This window comes from Chiloscyllium plagiosum, chromosome 13 (assembly GCF_004010195.1).
Source record: "Chiloscyllium plagiosum isolate BGI_BamShark_2017 chromosome 13, ASM401019v2, whole genome shotgun sequence".
Taxonomy (NCBI): domain Eukaryota; kingdom Metazoa; phylum Chordata; class Chondrichthyes; order Orectolobiformes; family Hemiscylliidae; genus Chiloscyllium; species Chiloscyllium plagiosum.
This window is the reverse complement of record NC_057722.1, coordinates 77012490-77039416: the sequence shown is the minus strand read 5'-3', so window position 1 is coordinate 77039416 and position 26927 is coordinate 77012490. Positions and strand designations below refer to the sequence as shown.

The following is a 26927-nucleotide window of genomic DNA, read 5'->3' as shown; positions in this document are numbered from 1 at the left end:
GCAGACACGGGGAGAATGTGCAAACTCCACACAGACAGTCATCTGAGGCTGGAATCAAACCTGGGCCCCTGATGCTGTGAGGCAGCAGCGCTAACCACTGAGTCATCGTGGTGCCCCAATCGATGTTTAGTGAATGTATCCTAGTTTAAAGGCAACACAGAGTCACACAACACAAGAAACAGACCCTTTGGTCCAACTCATCCAAACCAACCAAGTCTCCCCAATCCCAACTCACCCCTCTTGTCTGTGTTTGGCCCATGTCCCTCTAAACCTTGCCTATTCATATACCCATCCAAACATCTTTGAAATGAAGTGACTGCACCTGCATCCACCACATCCTCTGGCAGTTCATTCCACATGTGAACCATCCTCTGGGTAAGAAGGTTGCCCCTCAGGTCCCTTTTAAGTCATCGTTCTCCTCTCACCTTAAAAAAATGCCCCCCAGTTTTGAACTTACCCGTCCTAGGGAAAAGACCTTTGCTCTTCACCTTTTCTATGCCCCTCATCCTTTTCAAAACCTCTATAGGGTTACCCCTCGACCTCCTCCGCTCCAGTGAAAAAGAAAAATCTGAGTCTATCCAGCCTCTCCTTATAATCAAACCGGGCGGAAGTGGGTACGGCAGATGCTGGAGATTAGACTCAAGATTAGAGCGGTGCTGGAAAAGCACAGCAGGTCAGGCAGCATCCGAGGAGCAGGATTTTGCCTGATGATGGGCTTTTGCCTGAAATGTCGATATTCCTGCTCCTCGGATGCTGCCTGACCTGCTGTTCTTTTCCAGCACCACTCTAACCTTGACTTATAATGCAAACCCTCTAGTCCCAGCAACACTCTGCTAAATCTTTTCTGGACCCTGACCAATTTAATAACATCCTTCCGATAGCAGGGTGACCAGAACTCCAAACATGGCCTCAGCACCCTGTACTATAGCCTGAAGGCCGCCCCCTCCACACTTCACATCAGCTCTGATGAAGAGTCAGCTAGACACAAAACATTAACTCTCTCTCTCTCTCCACGGATGCTGCCTGACCTGCTGTGATCTCCAGCATTTGCTGGTTTCAGTTCAGATTCCAACCTCTGCTGTAATTTGTTCCAACCTTCTTAACAACCCTGTCTGAGTGATGCAATTTCCAAAGAACTATACACCTGAACCCCTAGGCCTCTGTTTGACAACACTCCCCTGGGCCCCACCATTAACTGTAGAGGTCCTGCCCCTGTTTGTTTTTAACAAACGCAATACCTTGCATTTATTCAAATTAAACTCATATTCTGCTTCTCAGTCCATTGGCCAAATTGATCAAGATCTCTCTGTAATCTTAGAAACTGTCTTCAATGTCCACTGCATCATCAATTTTGGTGTCATCTTCCTCCTAAATTCTCATCCAAATCGTTCGATCAATGAAAAAGAAAAGTGAAACAAAAACAGAAATTGCTGGAAAAGCTCAGCAGGTCAGGCACCAACCAAGGAGCAGGAGAATCAATGTTTCAGGCAAAGCCCTTAATCAGGGAGAAAGATGCTGGAGATCAGAGCTGAGAATGTGTTGCTGGAAAAGCGCAGCAGGTCAGGCAGCATCCAAGGAGCAAGAGAATCGCGCTTCGGGCATGAGCCCCTCCTCAACGTTGATTCTCCTGCTCCTTGGATGCTGCCTGACCTGCTGCGCTTTTCCAGCAACACATTTTCAGTTCTAAAGCCCTTCATCAGGCTGGTCACAGGCCTCCAGTCCAAAAAGAACCCCCTCCACCACCTCTGTCTTTTGCTATTAAGCCAATTTTGTATCCAATTGGCAAGCTCTCCCTGAATCACATGTTATCGAACTTTACTAATTTGTCCATCAAAGGGAACCTTGTCAAAGGCTTTACTTCCCTCAGCGCCAGGGACCTCGGTTCAATTCCCACCTCAGGCAACTGTCTGTGGAGTTTGCATATTCTCCCCATGTCTGCGTGGGTTTCCTCTGGGTGCTCCGGTTTCCTCCCACAATCCAAAGATGTGCTGGTTAGGGTGGATAAGCCATGGAAAATGTGGGGATAAGTTGGGGAGTGGGGTCTAAGAGGGGGGGGGAGGGGTGGGATGCTCATTGGAGGGTTGGTACAAACTCAATGGGCTGATTGGCCTCTTTCTGCACCGTAGGGATTATATGGTTCTTAATTATCGAGTCATCCAGCATGCAAAAAGCCCTTCGGCCCATCATCTCTACACCAACCAAACAAAAACCAAACCATACGAATTCCATTTAGCTGCTCTTGCAGAATACCATCCACATTCTAAAGAACATACAACTCAGGAGCACAAGTAGACCACTCAGCCCCTCAAGCCTGTTCTGCCATTCAATAACATCCAGGCTGACCTGTCTGTGTTTGAAATGCCACAATCCCATCTGTCCACAAAGAACCTTTGCTTCCTGTGCCTAACGAGAACCTGTCCACCTCCATCTTACAATTATTCAATGACCCCACCTACACTGCCTGCTCAGGTACAGAGTTCCAAAGTTGCACAGTCCTCAAAGGGAAAAAAAAAACTCTGCTCACCTCTCCCCGAAATGCGCCACCCCTAATTCTGAAGCAATACTCCCTCGCTCTGAACTGACCCACAAAAGGAATCATCCTTCCCACATCTGCCTCGTCAAGACCATTCAGGACCCTGTACCCTTCAAGCAAGCCATCCCTCACTCTCAGAAAAGCACGTGGAAACGAGCTCAGCTTGCTCAATCTTTCCTCGGAAGACAACCTATTCATTCTGTATCAAAGAAACATTGAACATTTGGCCCTTTAAGCCTGCTCCCCCATTCAATCTCATTGAGGCTGAATGACTTGTAATGTCACGTATATTTTACAGCGAGAAAAACGGTAAAAAGCTTTTCCACTGTCACCACAACCTGGCGGCAATTGTAAGAATAAGAAAATAAATAGAAAGACACAGTTTAAAGAGAGTCCACCAGCTGCAGAACCAGCTCATCACCCAATGACACTGGGGCCCTGACCCTCTCCCCACCCGCACCCCCTCTCATTTATCTCTCCACTCTGCAGGCACCCTGCCTCTATTCCTGATGAAGGGCTTTTGACCGAAACGTTGATTTTGCTGCTCCTCGGATGCTGCCTGACCTGCTGTGCTTTTCCAGCACCACTCTGATCTAGACTCTGGTTTCCAGCATCTGCAGTCCTTGTTTTGACCCTGTTTTTACCTCCTCCACCACCTCACCGCTACCGACACGACCCAACCAACAAGGTTGCCCATGCTCTGGCACCAAGTGGGAGGCAATGGCCTAGTGGTATTATTGCTAGACTGTTAATCCAGAGACCCAGGTAACATTCTGGGGACCTGGGTTTGAATCCCACCACGACAGATGGTGGAATTTGAATTTGATTAAAAATCTGGAATTAAGAGTCTAATGATGACTATGAATCCATTCTGATTGTCGGAAAACTCATCTGGTTCACTTTAGAGAAGGAATCTGCCATTCTTACTTGGTCTACAGGTGACTCCAAATCCACAGTAATGTCAGTAAAAACAAGGCCTGCAGATGCTGGAAACCAGAGTCTAGATTAGAGTGGTGCTGGAAAAGCACAGCAGGTCAGGCAGCATCTGAGGAGCAGGAATACAGCAATATAGTTGACTCTTAATTGCTCTCTGGGCAGTTAGGGATGGGTAATAAATACTGGCCTAGCCCATGACACCCTCATCCTGTGAGTGAAAACCAGAAACCCCTATTAGTAGGTACATCTGAGCTTTTCTGGAACTTACCTAAAGCATTTTTATTGGCTTTGGTTGATTTAAACCTTTGCTATCTGCAACCATCATTAAAACTCTCAAATTGCAATTTCAACCCAATATGTAATGCTCTCTGGCCCTAACTGTGCCACCTTGAACCTCCTTTTAGATTAACTGAGCTTTTACCAAGTGGGAACAGTTCTCTCCAATTGTGATCCCAAATCCTTAACGAGATATTACACTCTGTGTTAATGTTCTTTCTTCAGCCTGAGAGCCACCATTTGTTTGTTGAATGTGAGTTAATTTATGTCCCCTGACTAACAGACTGAGTTAATTCTTATCTTTGCGCTCTATTTATCCATGCCAGACTTCTAATGTACCTAATACTCCAGTACATCTTCTTCGATAATGCTAGTTCATGGCTATTGACATGAAAAAGGAAGTAATGAAGCAAACGGAACCTTCAGATAAACTGCTCTTCAATAAATCAAGCATCAACCTTGCCATTCAGTCAGTTTTCAGGAAGGACAGCATCCTTGATTGGAAGTTCAAGAAAAAAGCTCAAAGATGTAAATAAGACTAACATTTCCCACAGAACTCTCCCTTCCAACACATTCTTTCTTTGAGATTTAAAGTTTCTTTGCATAAGGAAACAATTTTATTTTTAAAAATACAAAGGACGCCTCTTCCCATATATAAATGAAATACTTATGTCAGCATCATTGTTTGAGCAATACAGAGACCCAGAAATATGACGGGTTATATTTAAGGAATGGTCATTAAATCAAGAGGTGGTGATCGGGTATGAAGAACAAAGAGCAGTACAGCACAGGAACAGGCCCTTCAGCCCACCAAGCCTGTGCCAACACATGACGCCATTTTAAACTAACAGCCTTTTGCCTCTACACATTCCATATCCCTCTACTCCCTGCCTATTCAAGTATCTGTCAAGATGCCTCGTCAACGTTGCTATTGTATCTGTCTCCACCATCTCCTCTGGCAGCACATTCCAGGCACTTACCATCCTCTCTGTAAAAGACTTGCTTCTCACATCTCCTTTCAACTTTCCCCCTTTTAGCTTGAATGTATGTCCCCTACTAACTGACTTACCCTGGGAAAACGACTCCCACTATCCATTCTGTCCATGCCTCTCAGAATTTTGTAAACTTCTATCTGGTTGACCCTCATCCTTAAGTTCAACCAGAAACAAATCAAGTTTAGTCCCTCTCTCCTTGTAGCTAATACCCTCCAAACCTCCTGGTAAACCGTTTCTGTACCCTCTCCAAAGCGTCCACATCCTTCTGGTAATGTGGTGACCAGAACTGTACATGATATTCCAAATGTGGCTGAACTAAAGTTCTATACAGCTGCAACATGACTTGCCAATTTTGTACTCTATGCCCTGACCGATGAAGCCAAGCACGCCAAATACCTTCTTGTCCACTTTATCCACTTGTGTTGCCACTTTCAGGGAACTGTGGACCTGTACAACTAGATGCCAATGTTGATATGACCAAATTTTCTACCATTACTGCACACTTCTCTCCTGCATAAGATCTCCCAGAATGCATCATCTTGCATTTGTCTAGATTAAACTGCACCTGCCATTTCTCCCAGTCTCCAGTCTGTATCCTCAGACAATTTTCCTCACTATCCACAATCTTTTTGTCATCCATAAACTTACTAATCAGACCACCTACATTCGTCCCCAGATTATTTATATATATTACAAACTGGGGTCCCCCAGCACTGATCCCTGAGGAACATCAATGGCCTCAGATCTCCAGTCAGAAAAACACCCTTCCACCGCTACTCTGTCTCCCAATAACCAGTTCTCTATCCACCTTACCAGCTCACACTGGATCCCATGTGACTCCACCCTCCCAATCAACCAGCTCAAAGCAACGTTATCAAAAGTCTTGCTAAAGTCCATAGAGACAACATTGACCACCCTGCCTTCATCAATCTCTGTGTCACTTCCTCAAAAGACTCCATCAAGTTTGAGAAGCATGACCTTTCCTGCACAAAGCCAGGCTGCCTATCCCTAATAAATCCAGACTTTTTCCGAATGAGAGTAAATCCCATCCCTGTCACTGACATCATGCTCATTGGTCTGTAATTTCCCAGATTATCCCTGATGCCCTTCTTAAACAAAGGAACAGCATTGGTTACACTTCAGTCTGCTGGTACTGCTCCTGTGACTAAACAGGATACAAAGGTTTCATACAAAATCCCAGCAATTTCCTCCCTCAGCATTCCTGACAATGCAGCTACTGAGGAAAAGGAGAACTAATCTCAGTGTCCAACAATCTGGCAACATTTTGTGTCCATCATACAAAGGTCATGTGGGCCAGGGAGCAAATTTCAATCAACATCAATGATCCTGTACCCACTTCAGAGTTAGCACCTCCAGGACAGACAGCTATGGTGGTCAATGGACAATCGGTCCAATTATTTCAACAGCTTGGGACAGGATTGTTCTGTCATATCATAAACTTTCACCCATTGTACTCTGTGCTACTTTCCCCCCATCCCCACCATCCTCTAGCTTATCTCTCCACGCTTCAGGCTCACTGCCTTTATTCCTGATGAAGGGCTTTTGCCCGAAACGTCGATTTCGAAGCTCCTTGGATGCTGCCTGAACTGCTGTGCTCTTCCAGCACCACTTATCCAGAATCTGGTTTCCAGCTTCTGCAGTCATTGTTTTTACCTACTTTGTTGCTTTCACACTATGCACTTGACAGGGAAGTCCACATGGTAGGGCACAGACACAAGACAGTCCAGTTAACCTCCACACCATTGGTCAGTTGCTTGGACCAATGAATAGCCCTGACACAGCCAATGGTGGACAGTCTGAAAAGCTGAGAACCCACTCCCCGACCCTCCTACAGCAGTCATGCTGTGACGGATAATCGCTGGTACATGAGGGTGTAAGTTTGTATAAATGACATTAATTGGAGATGGAAAAAATATGTAAATTTATATTTACATAGCAACCTACAAAATTGTGTAATGTCTCAAGGCATCCAACAGCACAGTGTAGTCAAGTGAGTGTAGGAGAAATCAGTGTGCTCTAGGTGCAGATGTAACACTATGAAACCACAGTGTGAGACATTAAGTTTGATAGGAGGCTTTTGTGGCTGGAATGCAATGGTAAACTGTAAGAGGGTACCCAGATTCTGGAGTCACCTGGAAACATTAACCCTCTGTCTCTCTCCATAGATGCTGCCAGCTCTGAATTCCTCTTGCATTGTGTGTGCTTGTTTACTTCATATCTCTATCATCTGGTTTATTGAGCCATAGTTCGCTCTCAAACCAACAGCAATGCTAATAGTGCTTTACTTTTTACTTACATGAAGACATTACAGCAACTTCAGATAAAAGAATGATCAAAACGTGGCTGTTAATTTAAGTGCTACCATTGCTTTGTTATCTGTCGAACCTGATTATTTCCCAGAGCAGGTGTGATTGACAGTGTGTCTGTGCATGTAAAGCGTGCGAGTAATTCACCAGATGGAAGACCGACTGTGAACACTGATGAGAGAGTTTGGGGAACAGGAGTTACTGCTTGTGACAAGGCGAGAGAGCAGAATGAGCACACGCACAGAGTTAAAATAACAAGACTTGTGTCTCCAGAGATACAAATCCTTTTGCTCGTTCATTCATTTCGCTAGCACCGCAGATGCTTTCACTTGCAGATCACATGCTGGAAATCAGAGCACTTTAGAACACACCTTCCAATTGGTTTCGGCGGTGTTTGCTTGGTCTTAGGTGGAAGCAATCAGGGACAGAACCATCAGTAATTTAGAAGCAGGAATGATATAGAGGAAGCAGGGCAGTGCTAGTACTAACTCACTTGGATCGGCATTGATACCAACGGTTTTAAAATGAAGTGGCACTGAAATGTTACACCTAACGGGGCGAGGCAACTTTTGCTGTCACTTTCAGTGGCTGTGCTTTCTTCCAACAGTAACATTCAAGGTAATGAAAATAAAGCAGACACCTCTATCCACGCCCTCCACCTCCTCCAGGATTTCACACCACCCACGCCCTCCACCACCTCCAGGATTTCCGCTTCCCCGGTCCCCAACGCCTCATCTTCACCTACAAATGACTCTAAGGTCGGTCGAGCTGTGGACAGTGCTGAAGGATATTGCTGCTTACAGAGGGACATAGATAAGCTGCAGAGTTGGGCTGAAAGGTGGCAAATGGAGTTTAATGCAGAAAAGTGTGAGGTGATTCATTTTGGAAGAAGTAACAGTAATACAGAGTACTGGGGTAATGGTAAGGTTCTTGCAGTGTGGATGAGCAGAAAGATCTCCGTGTCCATGTACATAGATCCCTGAAAGTTGCCACCCAGGTTAATAGGATTGTTAAGAAGGCATATGAACCATGGGGTTATGTTGCAGCTGTAGGAAACTATGGTGTGGCCGCACTTGGAGTATTGCGTACAGTTCTGGTTACCACATTATAGGAAGGATGTGTAAGTTTTGGAAAAGATGCAGAGGAGATTTATGAGGATATTGTCTGGTATGGAAGGAAGGTCTTCTGAGGAAAGACTGAGTGACCTGAGGCTGTTTTCGTTAGAAGGAAGAGGTTGAGAGGTGACTTAATAGAGATGTGAAAGATGATCAGAGGATTAGATAGTGTTAGCAGAGAGAGACGTTTTCCTCGGATAGTGATGGCTAGCATGAGAGGACATAGCTTTAAATTGAGCGGTGATAGATATAGGACAGATGTCAGAGGGGTAGTTTCTTTACTCAGAGAGTAGTAATGGCGTGAAACTCCCTGCCTGCAACTGTAGTAGACTCACCGACTTTAATGTCTTTTTAAATGGCCATTGGATAAACATATGGATGATAATGCAACAATGCAGGTTAGTTCAGCTTCAGGCTGGTTTCACAGGTCAGCACAACATTGAGGGTCAGAGAGCCTGGACTGTGCTGTAATGTTCTGTGTTCTTTGAAAGCAAGATAATATTTCGAGTCTGGCGATTCTTCATCAGAACTGTTAACAGCTCAGGAAAGGTGGTAATATATTGAAGTGACGTTTGTGGGAAGGGGTTGGTCTTGCACAAGGTGACTTACTTGCCGATTTACTTCCTCCAACCTCAGTATCCAAGGCCTCAGGCACACCTTCCAGGTGAAGCAGCAGCTTACCTGCACTTCTCTCAACTCATTTATTTCATTCACTGCTCAGAATGTGGTCTCCTGTATATCGGGGGAGATGAAACACAGATTTGATGACCGCTTTGCTGAACACCTACACTCTGTCTGTAAAACATGACCCAGAGTTTCCCACTGCCTCCACTTCAACACACCACTGTGTTCCTACACCAACATTTCTGTCCCAGATCTGTTGCAGTGTTCCTTAACGCAAGTTCAAAGAACAACACTTCATTTTCCACTTGGGGATTCTGTTTCTGTTCTGCTCATTCCTGAAGAAGGGCCTGTGCCCGAAACGTCGAATCTCCTGTTCCCTGGATGCTGCCTGACCTGCTGTGCTGTTCCAGCAATAAAGTTTCAACCTCTATCCCCCAGCTATGGGGAAGTGTCCCCCCCATCAGGCAGCAACCTCAAAACCAACACGTTAAGTGACACAGCCTTTTGCAGAAATCTAGCATACGACAGAAGTTCTATCAGAAACAGGAGCAGGAGATGACTTTGCAGAAATTATTTCCAACTCAGATGAAAATAAATGAATCAATGGAGTGATTTGCTCACTTACTTCCCTGATCCCGGTTCAAATCCGCTTCAGGGCTGCTGTATGGAAAACCAGAAGAACTCAATCTGCTCCCTGTTTCCCTGCTCCATATATAATGGCTGGATTATTATTCCAGATGAGCATCTGCTGATCAGGTGCACAGGGGAGGCAGTAGCATAGTGGTAATGTCATGGGAGTAGCATTCCAGAACCTCCAGGCCAAAGTTCTGGGGACATGGGTTTGAATCTCACCATGGGGAGATTTTCCCGATGGTGAAATTTGAGTTCAATAAAATCTGGAATAAATCTAATGGCAATCAGGTAATTGCTGTCAAATAATGTAAAAACCTATGCAGTTCACCAATGTCCTTCAGTACATCCTTACCTGATCTGGCCTACATGTGACTCCAGGCCCACAAAAATGTGGAACTGCTCTCCAGATAGTGTGGAGGAACAGAGATATCTTGGGGTCCATGTCCATAGATTTCTCAAAGTTGCCACCCAAGTTGATAGGGTGTTAAGAAGGTGTATGATGTGTTGGCTTTGATTAGTAGGGGGATGGAGTTTAAGAGCCATGAGGTTCTGCTGTAGCTCAATAAAGCTCTGGTTAAGTCACACTTGGAAGATTGTGTTCAGTTCTGGTCATCTCATTATAGGAAAGATATGGAAGCTTTCAAGAGGGCGCAGAGGAGAGTTACCAGGATGCTGCCTGGACTGGAGAGCATGCCTTATGAAGAAAGGTTGAGGGAGGCTAGGGATTTTCTCATTGAAGTGAAAGATGATGAGAAGTGACTTAATAGAGGTGTACAAGATGATGAGAGGCATAGATAGAATGGAGAGCGAAAGACTTTTTCCCAGGGTGGAAATGGCTATCTCGAGGGGACATAATTTTAAGGTGATTAGAGGACAGTCCAGGGGAGATGTCAGAGGTAGGTTCTTTACACAGAGAGTGGTTGGTGCATGGAATGCACTGCCAACAGTAGTAGTAGAATCAGATACATTAGGGACACGTAAGCAACTTGAAAGCAACTTAGGCACATAAAAGATAGTAATATAAAGGGTATGTAGGTTAGTGTGATCTTAGAGTAGGATAAAAGGCTGGCATAACATCGAGGGCCAAAGGGCCTGTACTGTACTATGTTCTACTGACCTAGCCAATATCAAATAGTCCCATGAATGAGTATAACTACATGAATAGCAGATAGCTTGTATGAATTATTGAGGCATTTCATTTGCACCAATAGAAAGCTAAATTTTATTAACTGAACAGCGTTGTTGTGTGCATAGCCTTATCCTAGGGGTGTCAGTTAGCTCGGTTGGCTGGATAGCTTGTTTGCAATGCAGGGTGTGTCGACAGCTTGGGTCCAATTCCCACACCAACTCAGGTTACTGTGAGGGACTCTCCTTCTCAACCTCTCCCTTTGCCCCTGAGGCATGGTGACCCCCAGTTTAAACCAGCACCAATCGTCTCTCTCTACTGAAGGTGTAGCCCACTGGGAGTACAACAACTTTACCTCTTTAGTTGTCCCAGTGGAGAATTCTAAATGATAGGAAGGGATGTGGGAGCAATCAGACATTGCCTAATCTAACTGTACTTAGCATCATGGAGACCCACCCCACAAAAAGGAAGGAATGTAGGTACTATTTAGTGTGGTGTTGTTGTTTCAATGGGCCTTCTATATTTATGACCTGAAACATCGAGACTGCAGTTATTCATCAAGACCACTATCTTCTTCAGGACAAATAGGCCTGTTGGCACTGCAGCCTCACAGCACCAGGGACCCGGGTTCAATTCTAGCCTCGGGCGACTGTCTGTGTGGAATTTGGACATTCTCCCAGTGTCTGCGTGGGTTTCCTCTGGGTGCTCCAGTTTCTTCCCACAATCCAAACATGTGCAGGTCAGATGAATTGGCCATGCTAAATTGCCCATCGTGTTAGGTGCATCAGTCAGAGGGAAATGGGTCTGAGTGGGTTACTATTCGGAGGGTCAGTTTGTACTGGTTGGGTTGAGGGGCCTGTTTCCACACTGTAGGGAATCTAATCTAATATCAAGAATGAATGAAGCAAGGAGCAATGATTGGGATAGAATTCCATTGTAACATCGAGGCGCACTACAATTTGGCTCTGGTGGTGTTCCCTGCAGTGAGGACAGGGGAGACGGTTGTTATCAAACATAATCCCACTTATGACCGCGCTCAGTTACAGCGGGCATGAACAGGGTGGGAAACCTTCCTGCTGACAACTGTAAACACCCAATAGGTAAGTGAAATTGTGACAATCTGCTTTACAGTGGATACAAGAGAGAAAAACACCAAGTCAACACCAATCTGAAAGGCTTTTAGCAGTACACAGAAATATCCCATAGTTCACATTAGTTTCAGTAAACAATTTATTTTATTCCACTAACAACAAAAATATGGCCTGTTGCTGTGGCAACCACATAGCATACATTGCCCTAAAATGGATCCAAATAGAGTCATTACATTAAGTGCATGAGACTCTGCAATCTGAATCTTCAGCATGGCTCAGTTCAGACAGGACTTTTTCTCATCAATAAAAACATTGAAGAGTAAAGATGAAACCAAGATATCCCCATTGAGCTCCACATTTGGTTTCTAAAATAGCTTGTGACTTCAAAAACCACAAACTCATCAATGCATCCTGCTGGCTGTGCATTTCCTGAACGGGCTGCACCTCAGTGTTGCTGCTTCCTCACTCAGCTACTCATGTGACAACAGAAACCACAAGGGGCGCTGCATCATTGGTGTCTGTGATGACCCCGACAATGCCCAGTCACTCATTAACCACCTCATGGAGCTTTTTGGGTACAGGTTCCCTTGGTAACAGGCCACGGCCCAACCAGCCTGACCTCATCACTCCTGTGGCTCAGGGGTATTGTCCCTACCTCTTAGATTGGGAGGCCCAGGTTCAAATCCCACTTACCCCAGTGATATGTAATAACATCTCTGAAAAAGACTGTGGAAGTGCTGGTGTTAGACCAGCATTCAGAGATGTTATTACATATCACTGGGGACACTACCACTGCCCCACAAGAGAGCCCTAAATGAGAGATTTTCTTTCGGCCAGAAGTCACACAGCATCAGGTTATAGTCCAACAGGTTTATTTGAAATCACAAGCTTTTGGAGCGCTGCTCCTTCGACAGGGAAGTGCACATACACGGAATATTATTCAGCCTGTTAACACTCCACTTGCATGATTTGTACTTATCTGTTGCCACTCTTAATTATATTACCATTATCTCTCCACCTACAGATTTGGTGCCTGCGAGCTTCCCTCCACTTCCCCTGATGAAGGACCAGCGCTCCGAAAGCTTGTGATTTCAAATAAACCTATTGGACTATAACCTGGTGTTGTGTGACTTTTGACCAAAAAGATTGATTAGAAAACACCTACATCTTTCATTTAGGGCTCTCTTGTGGGGCAGTTGGAGTGTCCCTACCCCAGGACTTGGAGGCCTGGGTCAAATCTCACCTGCTCCAGAGGTGTGTAATAATGTTTTTGAATGGGTGAACAACAGATAGAAGTAAGAATGAAAGAACACCCTTTTTCCGTGGTTATGTTTGTGCCTGGGTGGCATTGGAGAGGCAGCAGACAGTGCTCACCAATGCTCCCAATGTCTTTAGAGAGAGGTGGGCACCACAGGGGATTAGATTTCTTCCCATCCTGCTCTCCCTACCCCCACCCCCACTCCCTTTTGGTGGCTTGCATTGAAATTCCCTCTGCATGCTATTATCTAATTGGCTAAATGAGTGATTACTGATGGTAGTTAATAGTTTAAAAACAAAAATATGAAAATGTTGCAGTGACTTGGTGATGGCGAGAAAATGTTCGGTTGTGTGTAAGAGAATAAAAGTAAAGCAGATGCAAAGGAATCTATTTGGTACAGCGGCAGTGTCCCTACCTCTGAGTTAGGAGGCCATGACCCAAGTCCCACTTGCTCCAGAGGTGGATAGTATCATGTCTGAACAGGCAGATTATAAAAACATATATAATGCAGACCAGGGAAGTGATGGCTGAGTGGTCTGTGTGCTGGACTAGTAATACAGAGACCTGTGGAATATTCTGGAGACCTTGGTGAAACTTGAAAGTGTTTAGAAAGGATTTACAAGGATACTGCCAGAGTTGGGGGTTTTCGAGCTATAGGGAGAGGCTGAATAGGCTGGGGCTGCATTCCCTGGAGCGTCGGAGGCTGGAGGTTTTATAAAATCATGTGGGGCATGGATAGGATAAATATACAAAGTCTTTTCTATGCGGTTGGGGAGTCCAGGGCTAGAGGGCACAGGTTTAGAGTGAGAGGGGAAAGATTTAAAAGAGACCTAAGGGGCAACTTTTCAGGTAGAGGGTGGTGCATGTATGGAATGAGATGCCAGAGGAAGTGGTGGAGGCTGGTACAATTACAACTTTTAAAATGCATCTGGATGGGTACACAAATAGGATGGGTTCAGAGGGATTATGGGTCAAATACTAGCAAATTGGAATATATTTATTTAGAATACCTGGTCGGCATAGAGGTGTTAGACCGAAGGGTCTGTTTCCATGCTGTACATCTCTATGATTCCAAATCCCACCACAGCAACACTTCAATAAAAATCTGGATTTAAGGATCTAAGGATTTAATAGTAATGATGAAACTGTTACCAACTGTTGGGAAAAGACCCATATGATACTCCAATGTCCTTCAGGGAGGGATGGGACCATTCGCCGCCAACAATTCGCCACCGCAAGTTGTATATTTTGAATATTGGTGGTAGCGTTTCCTTGTTTTAATAACCATTTATTTTTGTTAATAGAATTTCTTTTTATTTAACAATGTTTAAAATGTTAGAGAACAAGCATATCTAAACTATATAAAATTGTCATTATATTGGTTAAGGTGGTGTTTGCGTCGTTACGGGAGAGTCTTTTTTTTAAGCTTGTTTTTTTTTCATTTACCTTCAAGTCTTCAAAATGGAAACAGAAATTATTAGTAAACGTGGAAATAAGAAGTTTCACCACGATGGGTTTATATATGATTTTGATAAACTATCTTAGAGTGATTCAAGTATTAAGTTTTGGTGATGTGAATAAAGGGGCCGATGTAATGGACGGATCCACACCAAGAGTGGCACTGTGATTAAAAATAAAGCTAAAAAAAAAAAGTCGAGACGCAGATAATAAAATAAAACAAACTTGTTCTTGAATACGGTGAAAGTGATTATTTGGAATATCTTCGAGGAATAGCGCATAACTATCAAATGAACTAAAATTTCATTGTTTAATATTAATGTGAGATTTTACTGCCATTATAAAGATTGTTAAAATATATTTCCTTTGTCTGGTTAAAGTTTGTAACTCATTTTTATATATCAACTAATAAAATGTTATTTATTTTACCTTTTTTTTAATCAATATGTAGTATGTAGTTGTATAAATAAAGGGAACTGAGAAATATGAACGAACAGGTGGGAGGGAAAACAATCAGTACACATATATATATTTCCAGTGGAAAATAGTCTCCAGAGGTCAAACGACCCCAGAGGAGAAACGCTGGTGGAGAACTGGCAGTGGCTAATCATCAGCGGCAAATCTGCTGTGGTGAATCATCACCAACCCCTTCAAGGAAGGAAACTGCCATCCTTACCCAGTCTGGCCTACATGTAACTCTAGACCCACAGCAATGTGGCTGACTCTTAACTAGCCTCTGGCCATTTAGCAATAAATGCTGGCCAGTGATGAATCCATCCTATGAATAAATTTTAAGAACTGTCCGTCCTAGGCTGGGTCTAGCCTATGTACACCACGAGCAATGGCTGTATTCTGGTGTTCAACAATAAACAGTGTTGCTTTCCAGTCAGGTTTCCTGTGTTATCACAGATTCAGGGAAATGAACAGACTGTTTTCACTCAGATTGAGGCAGTCCAACAGCTGCAGATCAAAGAACCATAGAGAATTGCACACAGACAACAGAAGTCAGTCACTGAAAATACTGACTGCACTGACATTTTGAAAATAAATTGAGCAGTGAAAGAGTTTGGAGGCTGGAACTAAAGGATGAAATTTTGAAAATGAGTGAAGGTGGTGAAGAGATAAATAGTTTCTCTCAAAACCATAGGGTCCCTAAAGTGTGGAAGCAGGCCATTCAGCCCATCGGGACTGCACTAAGCCTCTGAACAACATTCCACCCAGACCCACCTCCCTAGCCTATCGCTGTAGCCCTGCATTGCCCTTGGCTAATCGACCTGACCTGCACATCTTTGGACTGTGGGAGGAAATCGAAGCACCCGGAGGAAACTCATGCAGACACGGGGAGAATGTGCAAACTCCACACAGACAGTCATCGGAGGGTGGAATTGGTGCTGGGAGGCAGCACTGAGCCACCATGCCTCCCTAGGGTTGAGAATTGGTGGAAATCGCTCTGCCAGAGAGCAGGACAAATAGGGTCATTGGATATTTTTAAGGCAGAGATCGAGAGAGTCTTGACCACATAGGGGGACAACACATATAATATACAAGTTCTAACATGATTTCATTTCATAAAAATGCTAGCCCTCTGTTTATAAACTCTATAATACACTTTTTAACCACTACCAACTTGCCCTTTTAAAATGTATGGCAAAGGACCTCAAGAGCTCTCTGTTCATCTTCAAATTTGAGAATGATGCCAATTATTGCTGAGCCCTCCCAGAGTGCATCACTTCACACTTGTCCAGACTGAATCTCACCTGCTGTGCCTTTACTATTGTCATGAGCACAATGGAAGAAGCAATGGGAAGAGAGATTCCCATGGATATAAATTGCTTTGTCTGGCATTGTGCCTCTAATTCGGAGTCCAGAACCTTTGCTAAAAATATCAGTGCATTGACAGGGGAGAAAACAATAATAAAGTTTATTTCCGATCTGGTCTCCTCCTCCAAACTTCTGTCAAGAAACTCAGACTGTCTCTAATATGGGCCCCAGTTTTCCCTCAGAAGAGGAAGGTGGTGATGGCCAACTGGTATTATTGCTGGACTGTTAATCCAGAGACTCAGATAATGTTCTAGGGACTTGGGCTTGAATTCCATCACAGCAGATGGTGGAAATTGAATAGAATTTTTTCAAAATGGAATTAAAAGTCTAATGATGACCATGAATCCATATCTGATTGTCAGGAAAACCCCATCTGGTTCACTAATGTCCTTTAGGGAAGGAAACTGCCATCCTTACCCGGTCTGGCCTACATGTGACTCCAGACCCACAGCAATGTGATTGACTCTTAACTGCCCTCTGGGCAATTAGGGATGGGCAATATGTGCTGGGCTAGTCAGTGATAACCTCTTCCCATGAATGAATAAAGGTACAATGATGGCAGATTTCTGTAAGTTAATTTTTTTAATCTTAACCTGGAGTCTTCTGCTGAGAACAGTTCAATTCATAACCCTTACCATTGACCCTGCAACCGAAGGAATTAGTCTTTCCTTATTCTCCTGTACAAAACTTCTCGGAATATTAAAGGTCTTTGCTAAATCACAATGGGCCCCATATCTCAGGTAGGATGTACTGGCCTTGGAGCATTTTCAGAGGAGGCTCACGAGAATTGTCCCAAGAATGAAAAGCTTAACATATGCGAAATGTTTGAGGACTCTGGGTTTATACTTGAGAGAGTTTAGGAGGATGAGGAGGGATCTAATTGAAATATGCAGAACACTACGGCCTGGACAGAGTGGATGTTAGGAAGATGCTTCCTTTGGTAGGAGAGACCAGGACCAGAGGGCACAGCCTGAGAGTAAAGGGAAGACCCTTTTAGAATGGAGATAAGGAGAAACTCCTTCAGCCAGAAAGTGGGGAATCTATGGAATTCACTGCCACAGAAGGCTGTGGAGGCCAGGTCATTGAGTATATTTAAGACTGAGATAGATAGGTTCTTGACGGTCAAGGGGACCAAGGATTATGGGGAGAAAGCGGAAGAGTGGGGTTGAGAAACTGATCATCCATGATTAAATGGCGGAGCAGACTCAATGGGCTGAATGGCCTAATTTCTGCTCCTGTCTCTTATGGTCTTAAGCTTCCCTGCTCCAGTGGAACAAAATGACACAAAAATCGATCTTCCTCTTGATGGTTTCACTTCAATGAAAAACTACGCTGTGTACTTCAAATGTCTGTTGTATATCGAGGTGACCAATCACCAATAGAAACCTCCAGCTGTATCCGAAGCCTTGTAGCAATGTAATCCATGCTTATCGTACTCCCTGCTCTGTCCAAACCATCACATAGTTTTATTGATTGTTCATCTCACTTCCCATAATGTATTACCTCACAGTTTGAACCAATGAAACTAAGATTTGTTTTCACTTTGAAGTGTCAATGTCCTCTTTATGAGTTTACTATCAGCAATCATTTTCTGGAATCCAGTCACTTGTGATTCACTTCAGGATAGCCAATTAGAATGGCTATCCCAGATGGAATTTACTTCCTGCCAAAGAGTCTCAATTTGTTCCCCAACCTCATCTCCCACCCCCCCCCCCCCCCCCGCATCGAGGGCCGAAGGGCCTGTACTGTTCTATGTTTTTTTTTTAAGACGAGTGATTTGATACAGTAGGCAATTTTATTTTTAAATTTTTGGAATTGAATTTTAAACTACAAAATATTCCATGATGGAAAGAATTGGAGAGTGTAATTCAATCCCCCACCTCACCCATCAATCCCCCCACTTCATCTCCCAAGCCCCAGGTCCTCCACCAACCCCTCACCCCACCTCCCACCTCACCTCATCCCACCAACCCCCACCTCACCTACCAATATTGAGAAACTGCTGCCACTACTTTTACAGGGTGGAAGGGCACTGGGTGTAAACATTATTTTTAAACAACATATTTGGTTCCTTATTTAGGGGACAATATTCTGGGATTGGAGGCAATCCAGAGAAGGCTCATTAGGTCGATCCCATGAATGGGTGGACTGTCTAATGAGGTCAGGTTGAATAGGATGGGCCTGTACTCATTGTTGGTAAGAAGAATGAGAGGTGACGTGATTGAACATAAGAATCTCAGGGGACTTCACAGAGTAGATACAGAAAGATGTTTCCCCTTATGGTAAAGTCTAAGACCAAAGGCATCATCTCAAAGTAAGGGGTCACACATTTACCACAGAAATTGAGGTGGAATTTCTTCTGAGGGGAGCAAACCCGTGGAATTATTTCCCACAGAGGTCTGCTGAGACTGTATCCAGGATACAAGCATTGTGATTGAAGGTCTTGAATAGCTAGTCATTCTTTTGATTGGAACCATCATTGTAGCAAAGGCAAAATGACAGAAACTCAGCCCCCACTCCATTCCCAAACCCCTCCTAATTCCTCAGTCCCCTCTCATCACTTAAATACAGCCTGGAATGCAGTTTCTTCCTCAAACAGTGAAAGGCATCACCAATGCTGCAGCTTGGCTCCTCTGAACTGGAGTAGAGGGGAACAGGGGGAGTGAAGATAAAGGTGGGCAGTCCTAAATTCATGACACCCAAATTGGCTTGGGGGGAGGAGGGACTGTGAACCGGTTGAGTTGTCCTTTAAACAGGACCATCAGGAGAACAAATGGGTTGTCAAGAACAGGCCAGGGCACAAGACACATTGAAACAGCAACTTCACATTGCTCTAAGATATACAAGAAGAATTAGATTATGTCAGTCCATCAGGTCTGCACCATCACTCCATTACACCGGATATGTTTCTCAAACCCATTCTCCTGCCCTCTCCCTGTACATTCATCAGAATTTAGGAGAATAAGGGGGGGATGTTCTAGAAACATATAAAATTATGAAAGGGAATAGATAAGATAGAAGTAGAGAGGATGTTTCCACTGGCGGGTGAAACTGGGACAAGAGGGAATAGCCTCAAAATTAGAGGGAGCAGATTTAGGACTGAATTGAGAAGGAACTTCTTCACCCAGAGGGTTGTGAATCTGTGGAATTCCCTGCCCAGGGAAGTGGTTGAGGCTTCCTCGTTGAACATGTTTAAAGCTAAGATAGATAACTGTTTGAACAGTGAAAGAATTAAAGGTTATGGTGAGAGGGAGGTAAGTGGAGATGAGGCCATGAAAAGATCAACCATGATCATATTGAACAGTGGAGCAGGCTCGAGGGGTCAGACAGCCTGCTCCTGCTCCTAGTTCTTATGCTCCAGCCTTTGATCTCCTTACAAATCAAGAACCTATCTCTGACTTCCCTCAATGACATGGCCACCACAGCCCTCTGTGGGAATGAAGTTCACCATCCTCTGGCTGAAGAAATTTCTCCTCATCTCCCTTCACTCTGTGGCTGTGCTCTCAGGTTCTAATCTCTCCTACTGATGAGAACATCTTCTCCACATCAACTCCATCCAGGCCCCTCAGTATTGTGTAAGTTTCAATCAGATCCTCCCTCATCCTTCTAAACTCCATCAAGCACGGACCCAGAGACCTCAACCACTCCTCATGTGATAAGTCCTTCATCCCCAGGATCATATTTGGTGCTGGAACGCAGTAGGCTTGGCGTTTTGAAAACATGACATCAAATCACCCAAACGTTACTGTTCACCCTTGTGATTATTTCAAGTCATTTGTTCCACACAGTAGTCAGGTCCAAGTGTCTATGTCTGTTTCTAACACCCAAAAGATATACATCATGACTGGAATTAGTGGAGTTCTGCATTCCAATTCTTAAACACCTCCAATTTTAACCCCTCGGTCACTGGTAGCATAGCCCCATGTTTGGACCTCCCCCCTGAAATCTTTCTGCTCACTGTAATACCTACTGCTTAGACTAAGATTTTGATCATCTAATTTCTCCTGATGTGGCTCAGTGCTAAGTCATTTTGAGAGTGCTCCTGAAGCACTATGGGATGACTTACCACATTAAAAGGCAGCATGCAAGTGCAAGTTGTTGTTGTTGGATGTTCCTACCTGCTTTGTCCTCATCTTTCCTTCATCAGAAAGGTTATTGTAGGTGTAATGAGCTTGTGTGATTCCACAGAAGAGCACAGCAACAATTCCTAAAAGAAGAAATAAAAGACACCTTCCTTTAATGGAGCATTTTGTCTGTGACTTCAAAGTACATGACTTACAAAGCTGACCATTAGAGAGGGTGGTCAGTCCCCCAGATTCTCTTGTGGGTAAAAAAGCACCATCTCAACCAAATAAGGGCCTTTTCTTAAAAATGGGATCCCCGTGGATGGTGCCGATACAGTAATACGGTCGCTGCATGTAGGTGAATGTTTGCTGCTTTAACCAGTCGCGGTCATTATCATCTGGGACTGGGCCATCTACAACAGCAAACTGTTGTCTGTGCCTGGTTCAGTTGGCTGCAGCTCCAGACACTTTTGTCAGCTGCTGTACTGACTGCCAGGGCTTTCACTGAGCCAAAATCATTCATGTGCTTGAAACCCCACTACAGGAGCATAAAGGAGGGTAGCTGCAGTTGCCTGGTACCAATTCACATTGATGTCAGCAACAGCTTGGTATTCCTCAGACAGACACACAACAGTGCAGCTCATAACAGACACATGTGCATACACAGACACACACACAGCACCCAAACGTATGGGACAGGCACCCTGTGTGCATTAAGTAGGTTTTCTGAGTTAGCCCCGTCAGGACTCCAACTAAGATTTGCATCTTACATGGTCTGTCATCTCCTTTTCAAGGTATTTTATGCTTTGATGATTGGGAGTACACAATGCTCCCCTTACTCATCATGAAAATTCAGTTCAGAGTACGAAAGCATTCATAATATTATGAAATATGTAGCAAAGAAAGTATTAAAATACAACAAAATCATTACGAATCTCCTTACAAACACTGGTATGTTATGGATTGTTTTTCTTCACAAATACGCTCATCTCCATGTTATTGATTATCCATATGCGCGCGTGCGCGCACACACACACACTTATTAACGATGCCCTCTGCTTCTAACATGGAATAAGAAGCAGTGAGATGTGCTGACTTTGCGGTATTTTCCAAAGCTGGCATCATTAACTATTCATGGCAATCACCCAGCTCAGACAATGCTGCCCAAAGTTTGGGAATAACAGGGAGCCTCATCTGTAGTTCCATTGACATCGGGCTGAGAGTGCGATGCACAGCATAAAGGGACAGAGTGCCCTCATTTTCACATGGAGCTTCCAGTGAAAGCAGAGTAGAAGAGGAGAGCTATCTTGCTAACCCCAGTGAAGGCAACATCAAAGTAATATAGAGTCAAAGTAGTGCAACTTCAAACAAATAGTGGTGGAAAAATAGTTAATCGTCTCTGCAAGTATGTCAAAGTCTATCTGGTACTTAACTGCATCAAGTAATAAGTCATATTATATATACCTCAGAGTTTCCTCATGTTTTTTTTATACAGCACAGAAAAACTTCACAAAATTCCTCTTTCTAATCTTCTTTCACATGCCTGTACTACACCTGGACACATTTCAAACCACCCATCAGGATCACAACCTCCAGCCAAGTCCAACACTTTTGGGCGGTACAGTGGCTCAGTGGTTAGCATTGCTGCCTCACAGCATCAGGGTCCCAGGCTCAATCCCAGCCTTGGGCAACTATCTGTGTGAAGTTTGCTCACTATCCCTGTGTCTGTGTGGGTTTCCTCCAGGTGCTCCCACAATCCCACAAGATGTGCAGGTCAGGTGAATTGGCTATGCTAAATTGCCCAGTGTTAGGCGCATTAGTCAGAAAGGGATGGGTTACTCTTCGGAGGGTCGGTGTGGACTGGTTGGGCTGAAGGGCCTGCTTCCACACTGTAAGGAATCTAATCTAATCAAAGCATCTGATTTCATTCCTGGGTGAGGACCCTGACTTTTTAATTTTGCGTTTTTTTAAAAACTGGAACAGAAATGAGAAGGAGCTGTTTTGAAACCAGGGTGGCCTCCCTGGTACCCGTGACAGGCAACGTGTAAACACCTGTTTGAACAGGCAGCAATTGAAATCTGAATTGCAGACAATGTGGATCTAACAGAGGTGTACAGATGCAGTTTTTGGCTGGCAAAGATGATGTTGATTGGTCCTTGGATTAGTGATCAATTATCAATCTTCCATCCTACTCGTAACTGTGTGGTCAGCTCTCGGGCAAGAAAACAATTTGGAGTTGAGAACAAGTCACAGAGAGACCGTAACAATTGATGCTTACTTCTCCCTCTCAAACTGCAGGGTGAATTTTATCATGTTATGGTCACTGGCCCCTAGGGGTTCCATCACCTTAAGCTTTCCAAATCAGGTCTGCCTCATTACACATCACCAAATCCAGAAAACACTGAAGGACGGTCAGTGGCTTGGAGGGGAACTTGCAAGAGAAGGTGTACTCATGTATCTGCTGCTCTTCTGAATGGGAGTGGTCATGGCTGTGGACGACACTGTCTAAGATCCTGGGTGAATTTCTGCAGCACATCCTGTTGCTCATTTCCAACTCATGATCAGTAATGGGGAACTGATGGCACTTGAGAGAATCCCAGGCTGAAGAGGACATGGCCATTAGTGAGAGGGAAGCCTCGGTTTCAGACAGGAATGGCTGGACAGCCTGCTGCTGGAGGACGCCATTCAGCCCATCGTGTCTGCACCGGCCATGGAAAGAGCATCAGCACCTAGTGCCAATCTCCTGATTTTCCTCCACATCCTTGCATGGGATTGTTTTATCCAAACAATTATCCAATGCCCAGCTTGAATGCCTCAGTTGAACCTGCCTCCACCACATTTCCAGAGAGTGCTTCCCACACCCTAACTACTCACTGTGGGAGAAAGCTTTTCGTCTCACTTCACCCTTGCTTCATTGGCACGACATGTTAAATCTGGATGTTGTTACTTGTAAACAGAGAAAATAGGAAGAGTAGGCCATTCGGCCCTTTGAGCCTGCTCCATCAATCATGGATGAACATCCAACTCAGTCCCGTGCTCCTGCTTTCTCCCCATACCCTTTGATCCTAAGAACTATCCAACTCCTGCTTGAAAACATACAATGTTTTGGGCCTCAGCCACTTTCTGTGGAGGAGAATCCCACAGACTCCCCACCCTCTGGGTGAAGACATTTCTCCTCATCTCAGTCCTACAGGGCTTACTCCACATCCTTCGACTGTGACTCCTGGTTCAGGATACTCTGGTCAGCAGGGACATCCTTCCTGCATTACCTTACCTAATCCTGTCAGAAGTTTAGTGGTTTCTATGAGATCCCTCCCAGTTTTGTCTGTGAATATAGTCCTAACTGATCCACTCTCCCTTGATAGATCAGTCCTGCCATCCTGGAATCAGCCTGGGAAACCTTTGCTGCACTCCCTCCATCATCAGAACATCCATCTTCAGGTAAGGAGACCAAAACTGCACATGATACTCGAGCTGTGGTCCCACCAAGGCCCTATACAACTGCAGCAAGGCATTCTACTCCTGTACTCAAATCCTCTCACTATGCTGGCCAACAAACCATTCACCTTCTTCACCTACACACTTACTCTGTGACTGGTTTACAAGGACTCCCAGGTCTCTCAGTACCTCCCCCTTTCCCCACCTATTGCCATTCAGATAATCATCTGCCTTCCTGTTTTTGTTACCAAAGCAAATAACCTCACATTACACTACATTTACAATACATTTGCTCACTTGTTCAACTTATCCAAATGACACTGAAGCATCTCTGCATCCGCTTCACAGCTCACCCTCACACCCAGTTTTGGACCATCTGAAAACTTGGAGATATTATATTTTGTTCCCTCATCTAAAGCGATAATATAACTTGTGTCTAGCTGGGGTCCAAGCACTGGTGCCTGCAGTACCCCACTAGTCACTGCCTGTCACTCAGAAAATGACCTATTCATCCTGAGAGACCTGGTTGATGGACAGGAAACAAAGTCAGTACACCACCCCAGCCCCATGTGCTTTAATTCTACATGCTAATCTCTTTGGTGGGACTTTTTCCAAAAGCTTTTTGAGAGTCTATATCCACTTTCAACTCTCCTCAAAGGATTCCAGTCAATTTGTCAACAATGATTTCCCTCTCAGAAATCAAAGTGACTCTGCTCAACCTTCGTTGACCCACAATGCCACACAGGGCACTCGGCGAATGATGTCAAGATCAGAGTGGTGCTGGAAAAGCACAGCAGGTCAGGCAGCATCAGAGGAGGAGGCAAAATCAACATTTTGTGCTAAAGTCCTTCATCAGGAATCACGTAGAGAGCGGAGGAGAACTCCTTCGAGGTAGGCATCCTTGGAAGAGGATTCGCAGTAAGGTTAAAATCAATTCGGTGAAAGTGGGTACTGCAGATGCTGGAGATTAGGTTCACGATTAGTGAAGTGCTGGAGAAGCACAACAGGTCAGGCAGCATCCGAGGAGCAGGAAAATCAACGTTTCAGGCAAAAGCCTGATGAAGGGATTTTACCCAAAATGTTGATTTTCCTGCTCCTCAGATGCTGCCTGACCTGCTGTGCTTTTCTAGCACTACTCTAATCTTGACTCTAATCTCCGGCATCTGCAGAATTCACTTTTGCCTGACTCCTTGTAAGATGTAACAATGTCTCCTCCCTTCCTCCAGTTCTTCCAATAGATTGGAGTCATTGAGTCATACAGCATGGAAGCTGTATGTCCAACCAGTCCATGCCAATCACAATACCAACCTAAACTAGTCATACTTACCTGTGCTTGGCCCATAGCCCTTTCTCATTCATGTGATTATCAAAATATCTTTTAAATGTAACTATATCCACACCCACACTTCCTCTGGAAGTCATGCCACACAGTAATTCAAAACCTTAACACTCTCATTAGCCTGGCCCACATTAACTCTGAGCGGTGTCATACTCGGCTCAGTTGGGTTGTCAGAGTGCTCAGCTGTGTTAACAAGCTTATCTAAAATGGCAGGTGAGTGCCGATTCCAGAGACCTGTGTATCAGACGATGGGGGCTGGCTGAGGAATGGCAAGGGGATAGGCACCTGATATATTACTTGTCCCTGCCCTGACCCCACAGAAAGCCCAACGTCCTGGAGGAGGGGGACCAGACGGTGTCGTCAAACCCACCCTGTAAGGAACAAAGCAAACTGGCACTACAAACAACACTGAACTCTTCAGACCATTCAATTATGAAATGGATCACATTAAACACTTGTCCCTTGCAGAAATAAAACTAATAGAAGCACAACCACAGCATGTAGACACATGATCATTTACCAAAACAAAACCTTCCAGTTTTGCTCCAGTCCTCAACAGTTAACCCAATTCTCGAGGTGAGAATCTTTATTCAATTACTCAATTAGCCATCAAATGGCTTTGGTAACCTCTGACTCAGTGAGCCATGAAGAGCCTGAACAAACAATGTTTTCAAACTTCATTCTATTTTCTTCCTTTGTTCTGAACTCCAAACTGGGACCAAAAAAAAAGGAACTTCTACACTCAGCAGATTTGTCAATTATACAATCAGGCCAGTGAACCTTAGGTCAGGAACATTGTTCGGGCTGAGGGAAATTCAGCACAAGGCCACAGGAAGTGACCCTGGGGTCAGACACTGGAAAGCCCCAGATAAGTGTCAGTGACTGACAGCTAAGTGACCAATATTGGTTATTTCTGATATCTGGCCACACTCTGCAGGAACTGCTCAGTCAGCAGTTTAACAATGAGCTCATCTGTATGTAGGACATAGCAACTCAGGGACAGGAGTAGGCCATTCAGCCCCTTGAGCCTGCTCCAGCAATAAGGCTGTTCCGGGGTCTACACCCGCCTGGCCAATATCCCTCAATATCTGCTTTAGAAATGGCTTCTGTATGAGTCATGGGAGTACTTGCCCCAAATAACTGGAAACATATAACACAGTGTTTTAGAGATTCTGATACGGTATAGAGTGTCGAGACAACGATCACAGTAATGAAGGAAGGAGAGACTGTATGCTCTTTCAATCCTCTCTATTTCATCTGGATGCTGGACAACAGCAAGGTGCCTCTCATCTGTGATTGGACATCAATATAAAAATGATAAATGTAGAGTCAATGAGATGGTTCCGGATTTATGTTAGCCACAGGGTAAACATCTTCATAAGGGGTGATTTTACTTTTGCATTAGGGTTCTCTGTATCAAGAGATGTATTAATTCGATGCTTAACATTTGATCGATATGTGTAATAACCTGGGAAGCCAGACTGGAAAGGAACATTGTTTATTGTTAAACACCAAAATACAGCCCCTCTTTGTGACGGACCTCAGTTAGTCCCAGCATGGGACAGACAGCATGCGAGGTGCTGCATTTTGGGAAAGCAAATCTTAGCAAGACTTCTACACTTAATGGTAAGGTCCTAGTGAGTGTTGCTGAACAGAGAGACCTTGGAGTGCAGGTTCAAAGCTCCTTGAAAGTGGAGTCGCAGGTAGATAGGATAGTGAAGAAGGTGTTTGGTATGCTTTCCTTTATTGGTCAGAGTATTGAGTACAGGAGTTGGGAGGTCATGTTGCGGCTGTACAGGACATTGGTTAGGCCACTGCTGGAATATTGCATACAATTCTGGTCTCCTTCCTATCGGAAAGATGTTGTGAAACTTGAAAGGGTTCAGAAAAGAT

At 44.4% G+C, this 26927-nt stretch overlaps 1 protein-coding gene across 1 annotated transcript in view; it reads right to left on the bottom strand.

Annotated features, from left to right (window-relative positions):
• The window catches only part of LOC122555670 (sodium/hydrogen exchanger 9-like), a 451890-nt gene that overhangs the window by 248091 nt on the left and 176872 nt on the right, over positions 1 to 26927 (bottom strand). The window contains exon 9 of the mRNA XM_043701665.1: positions 20312 to 20400. Within this exon, the coding sequence (XP_043557600.1) occupies positions 20312 to 20400 (89 nt within the window). The remainder of the gene's footprint in view (positions 1 to 20311; positions 20401 to 26927) is intronic.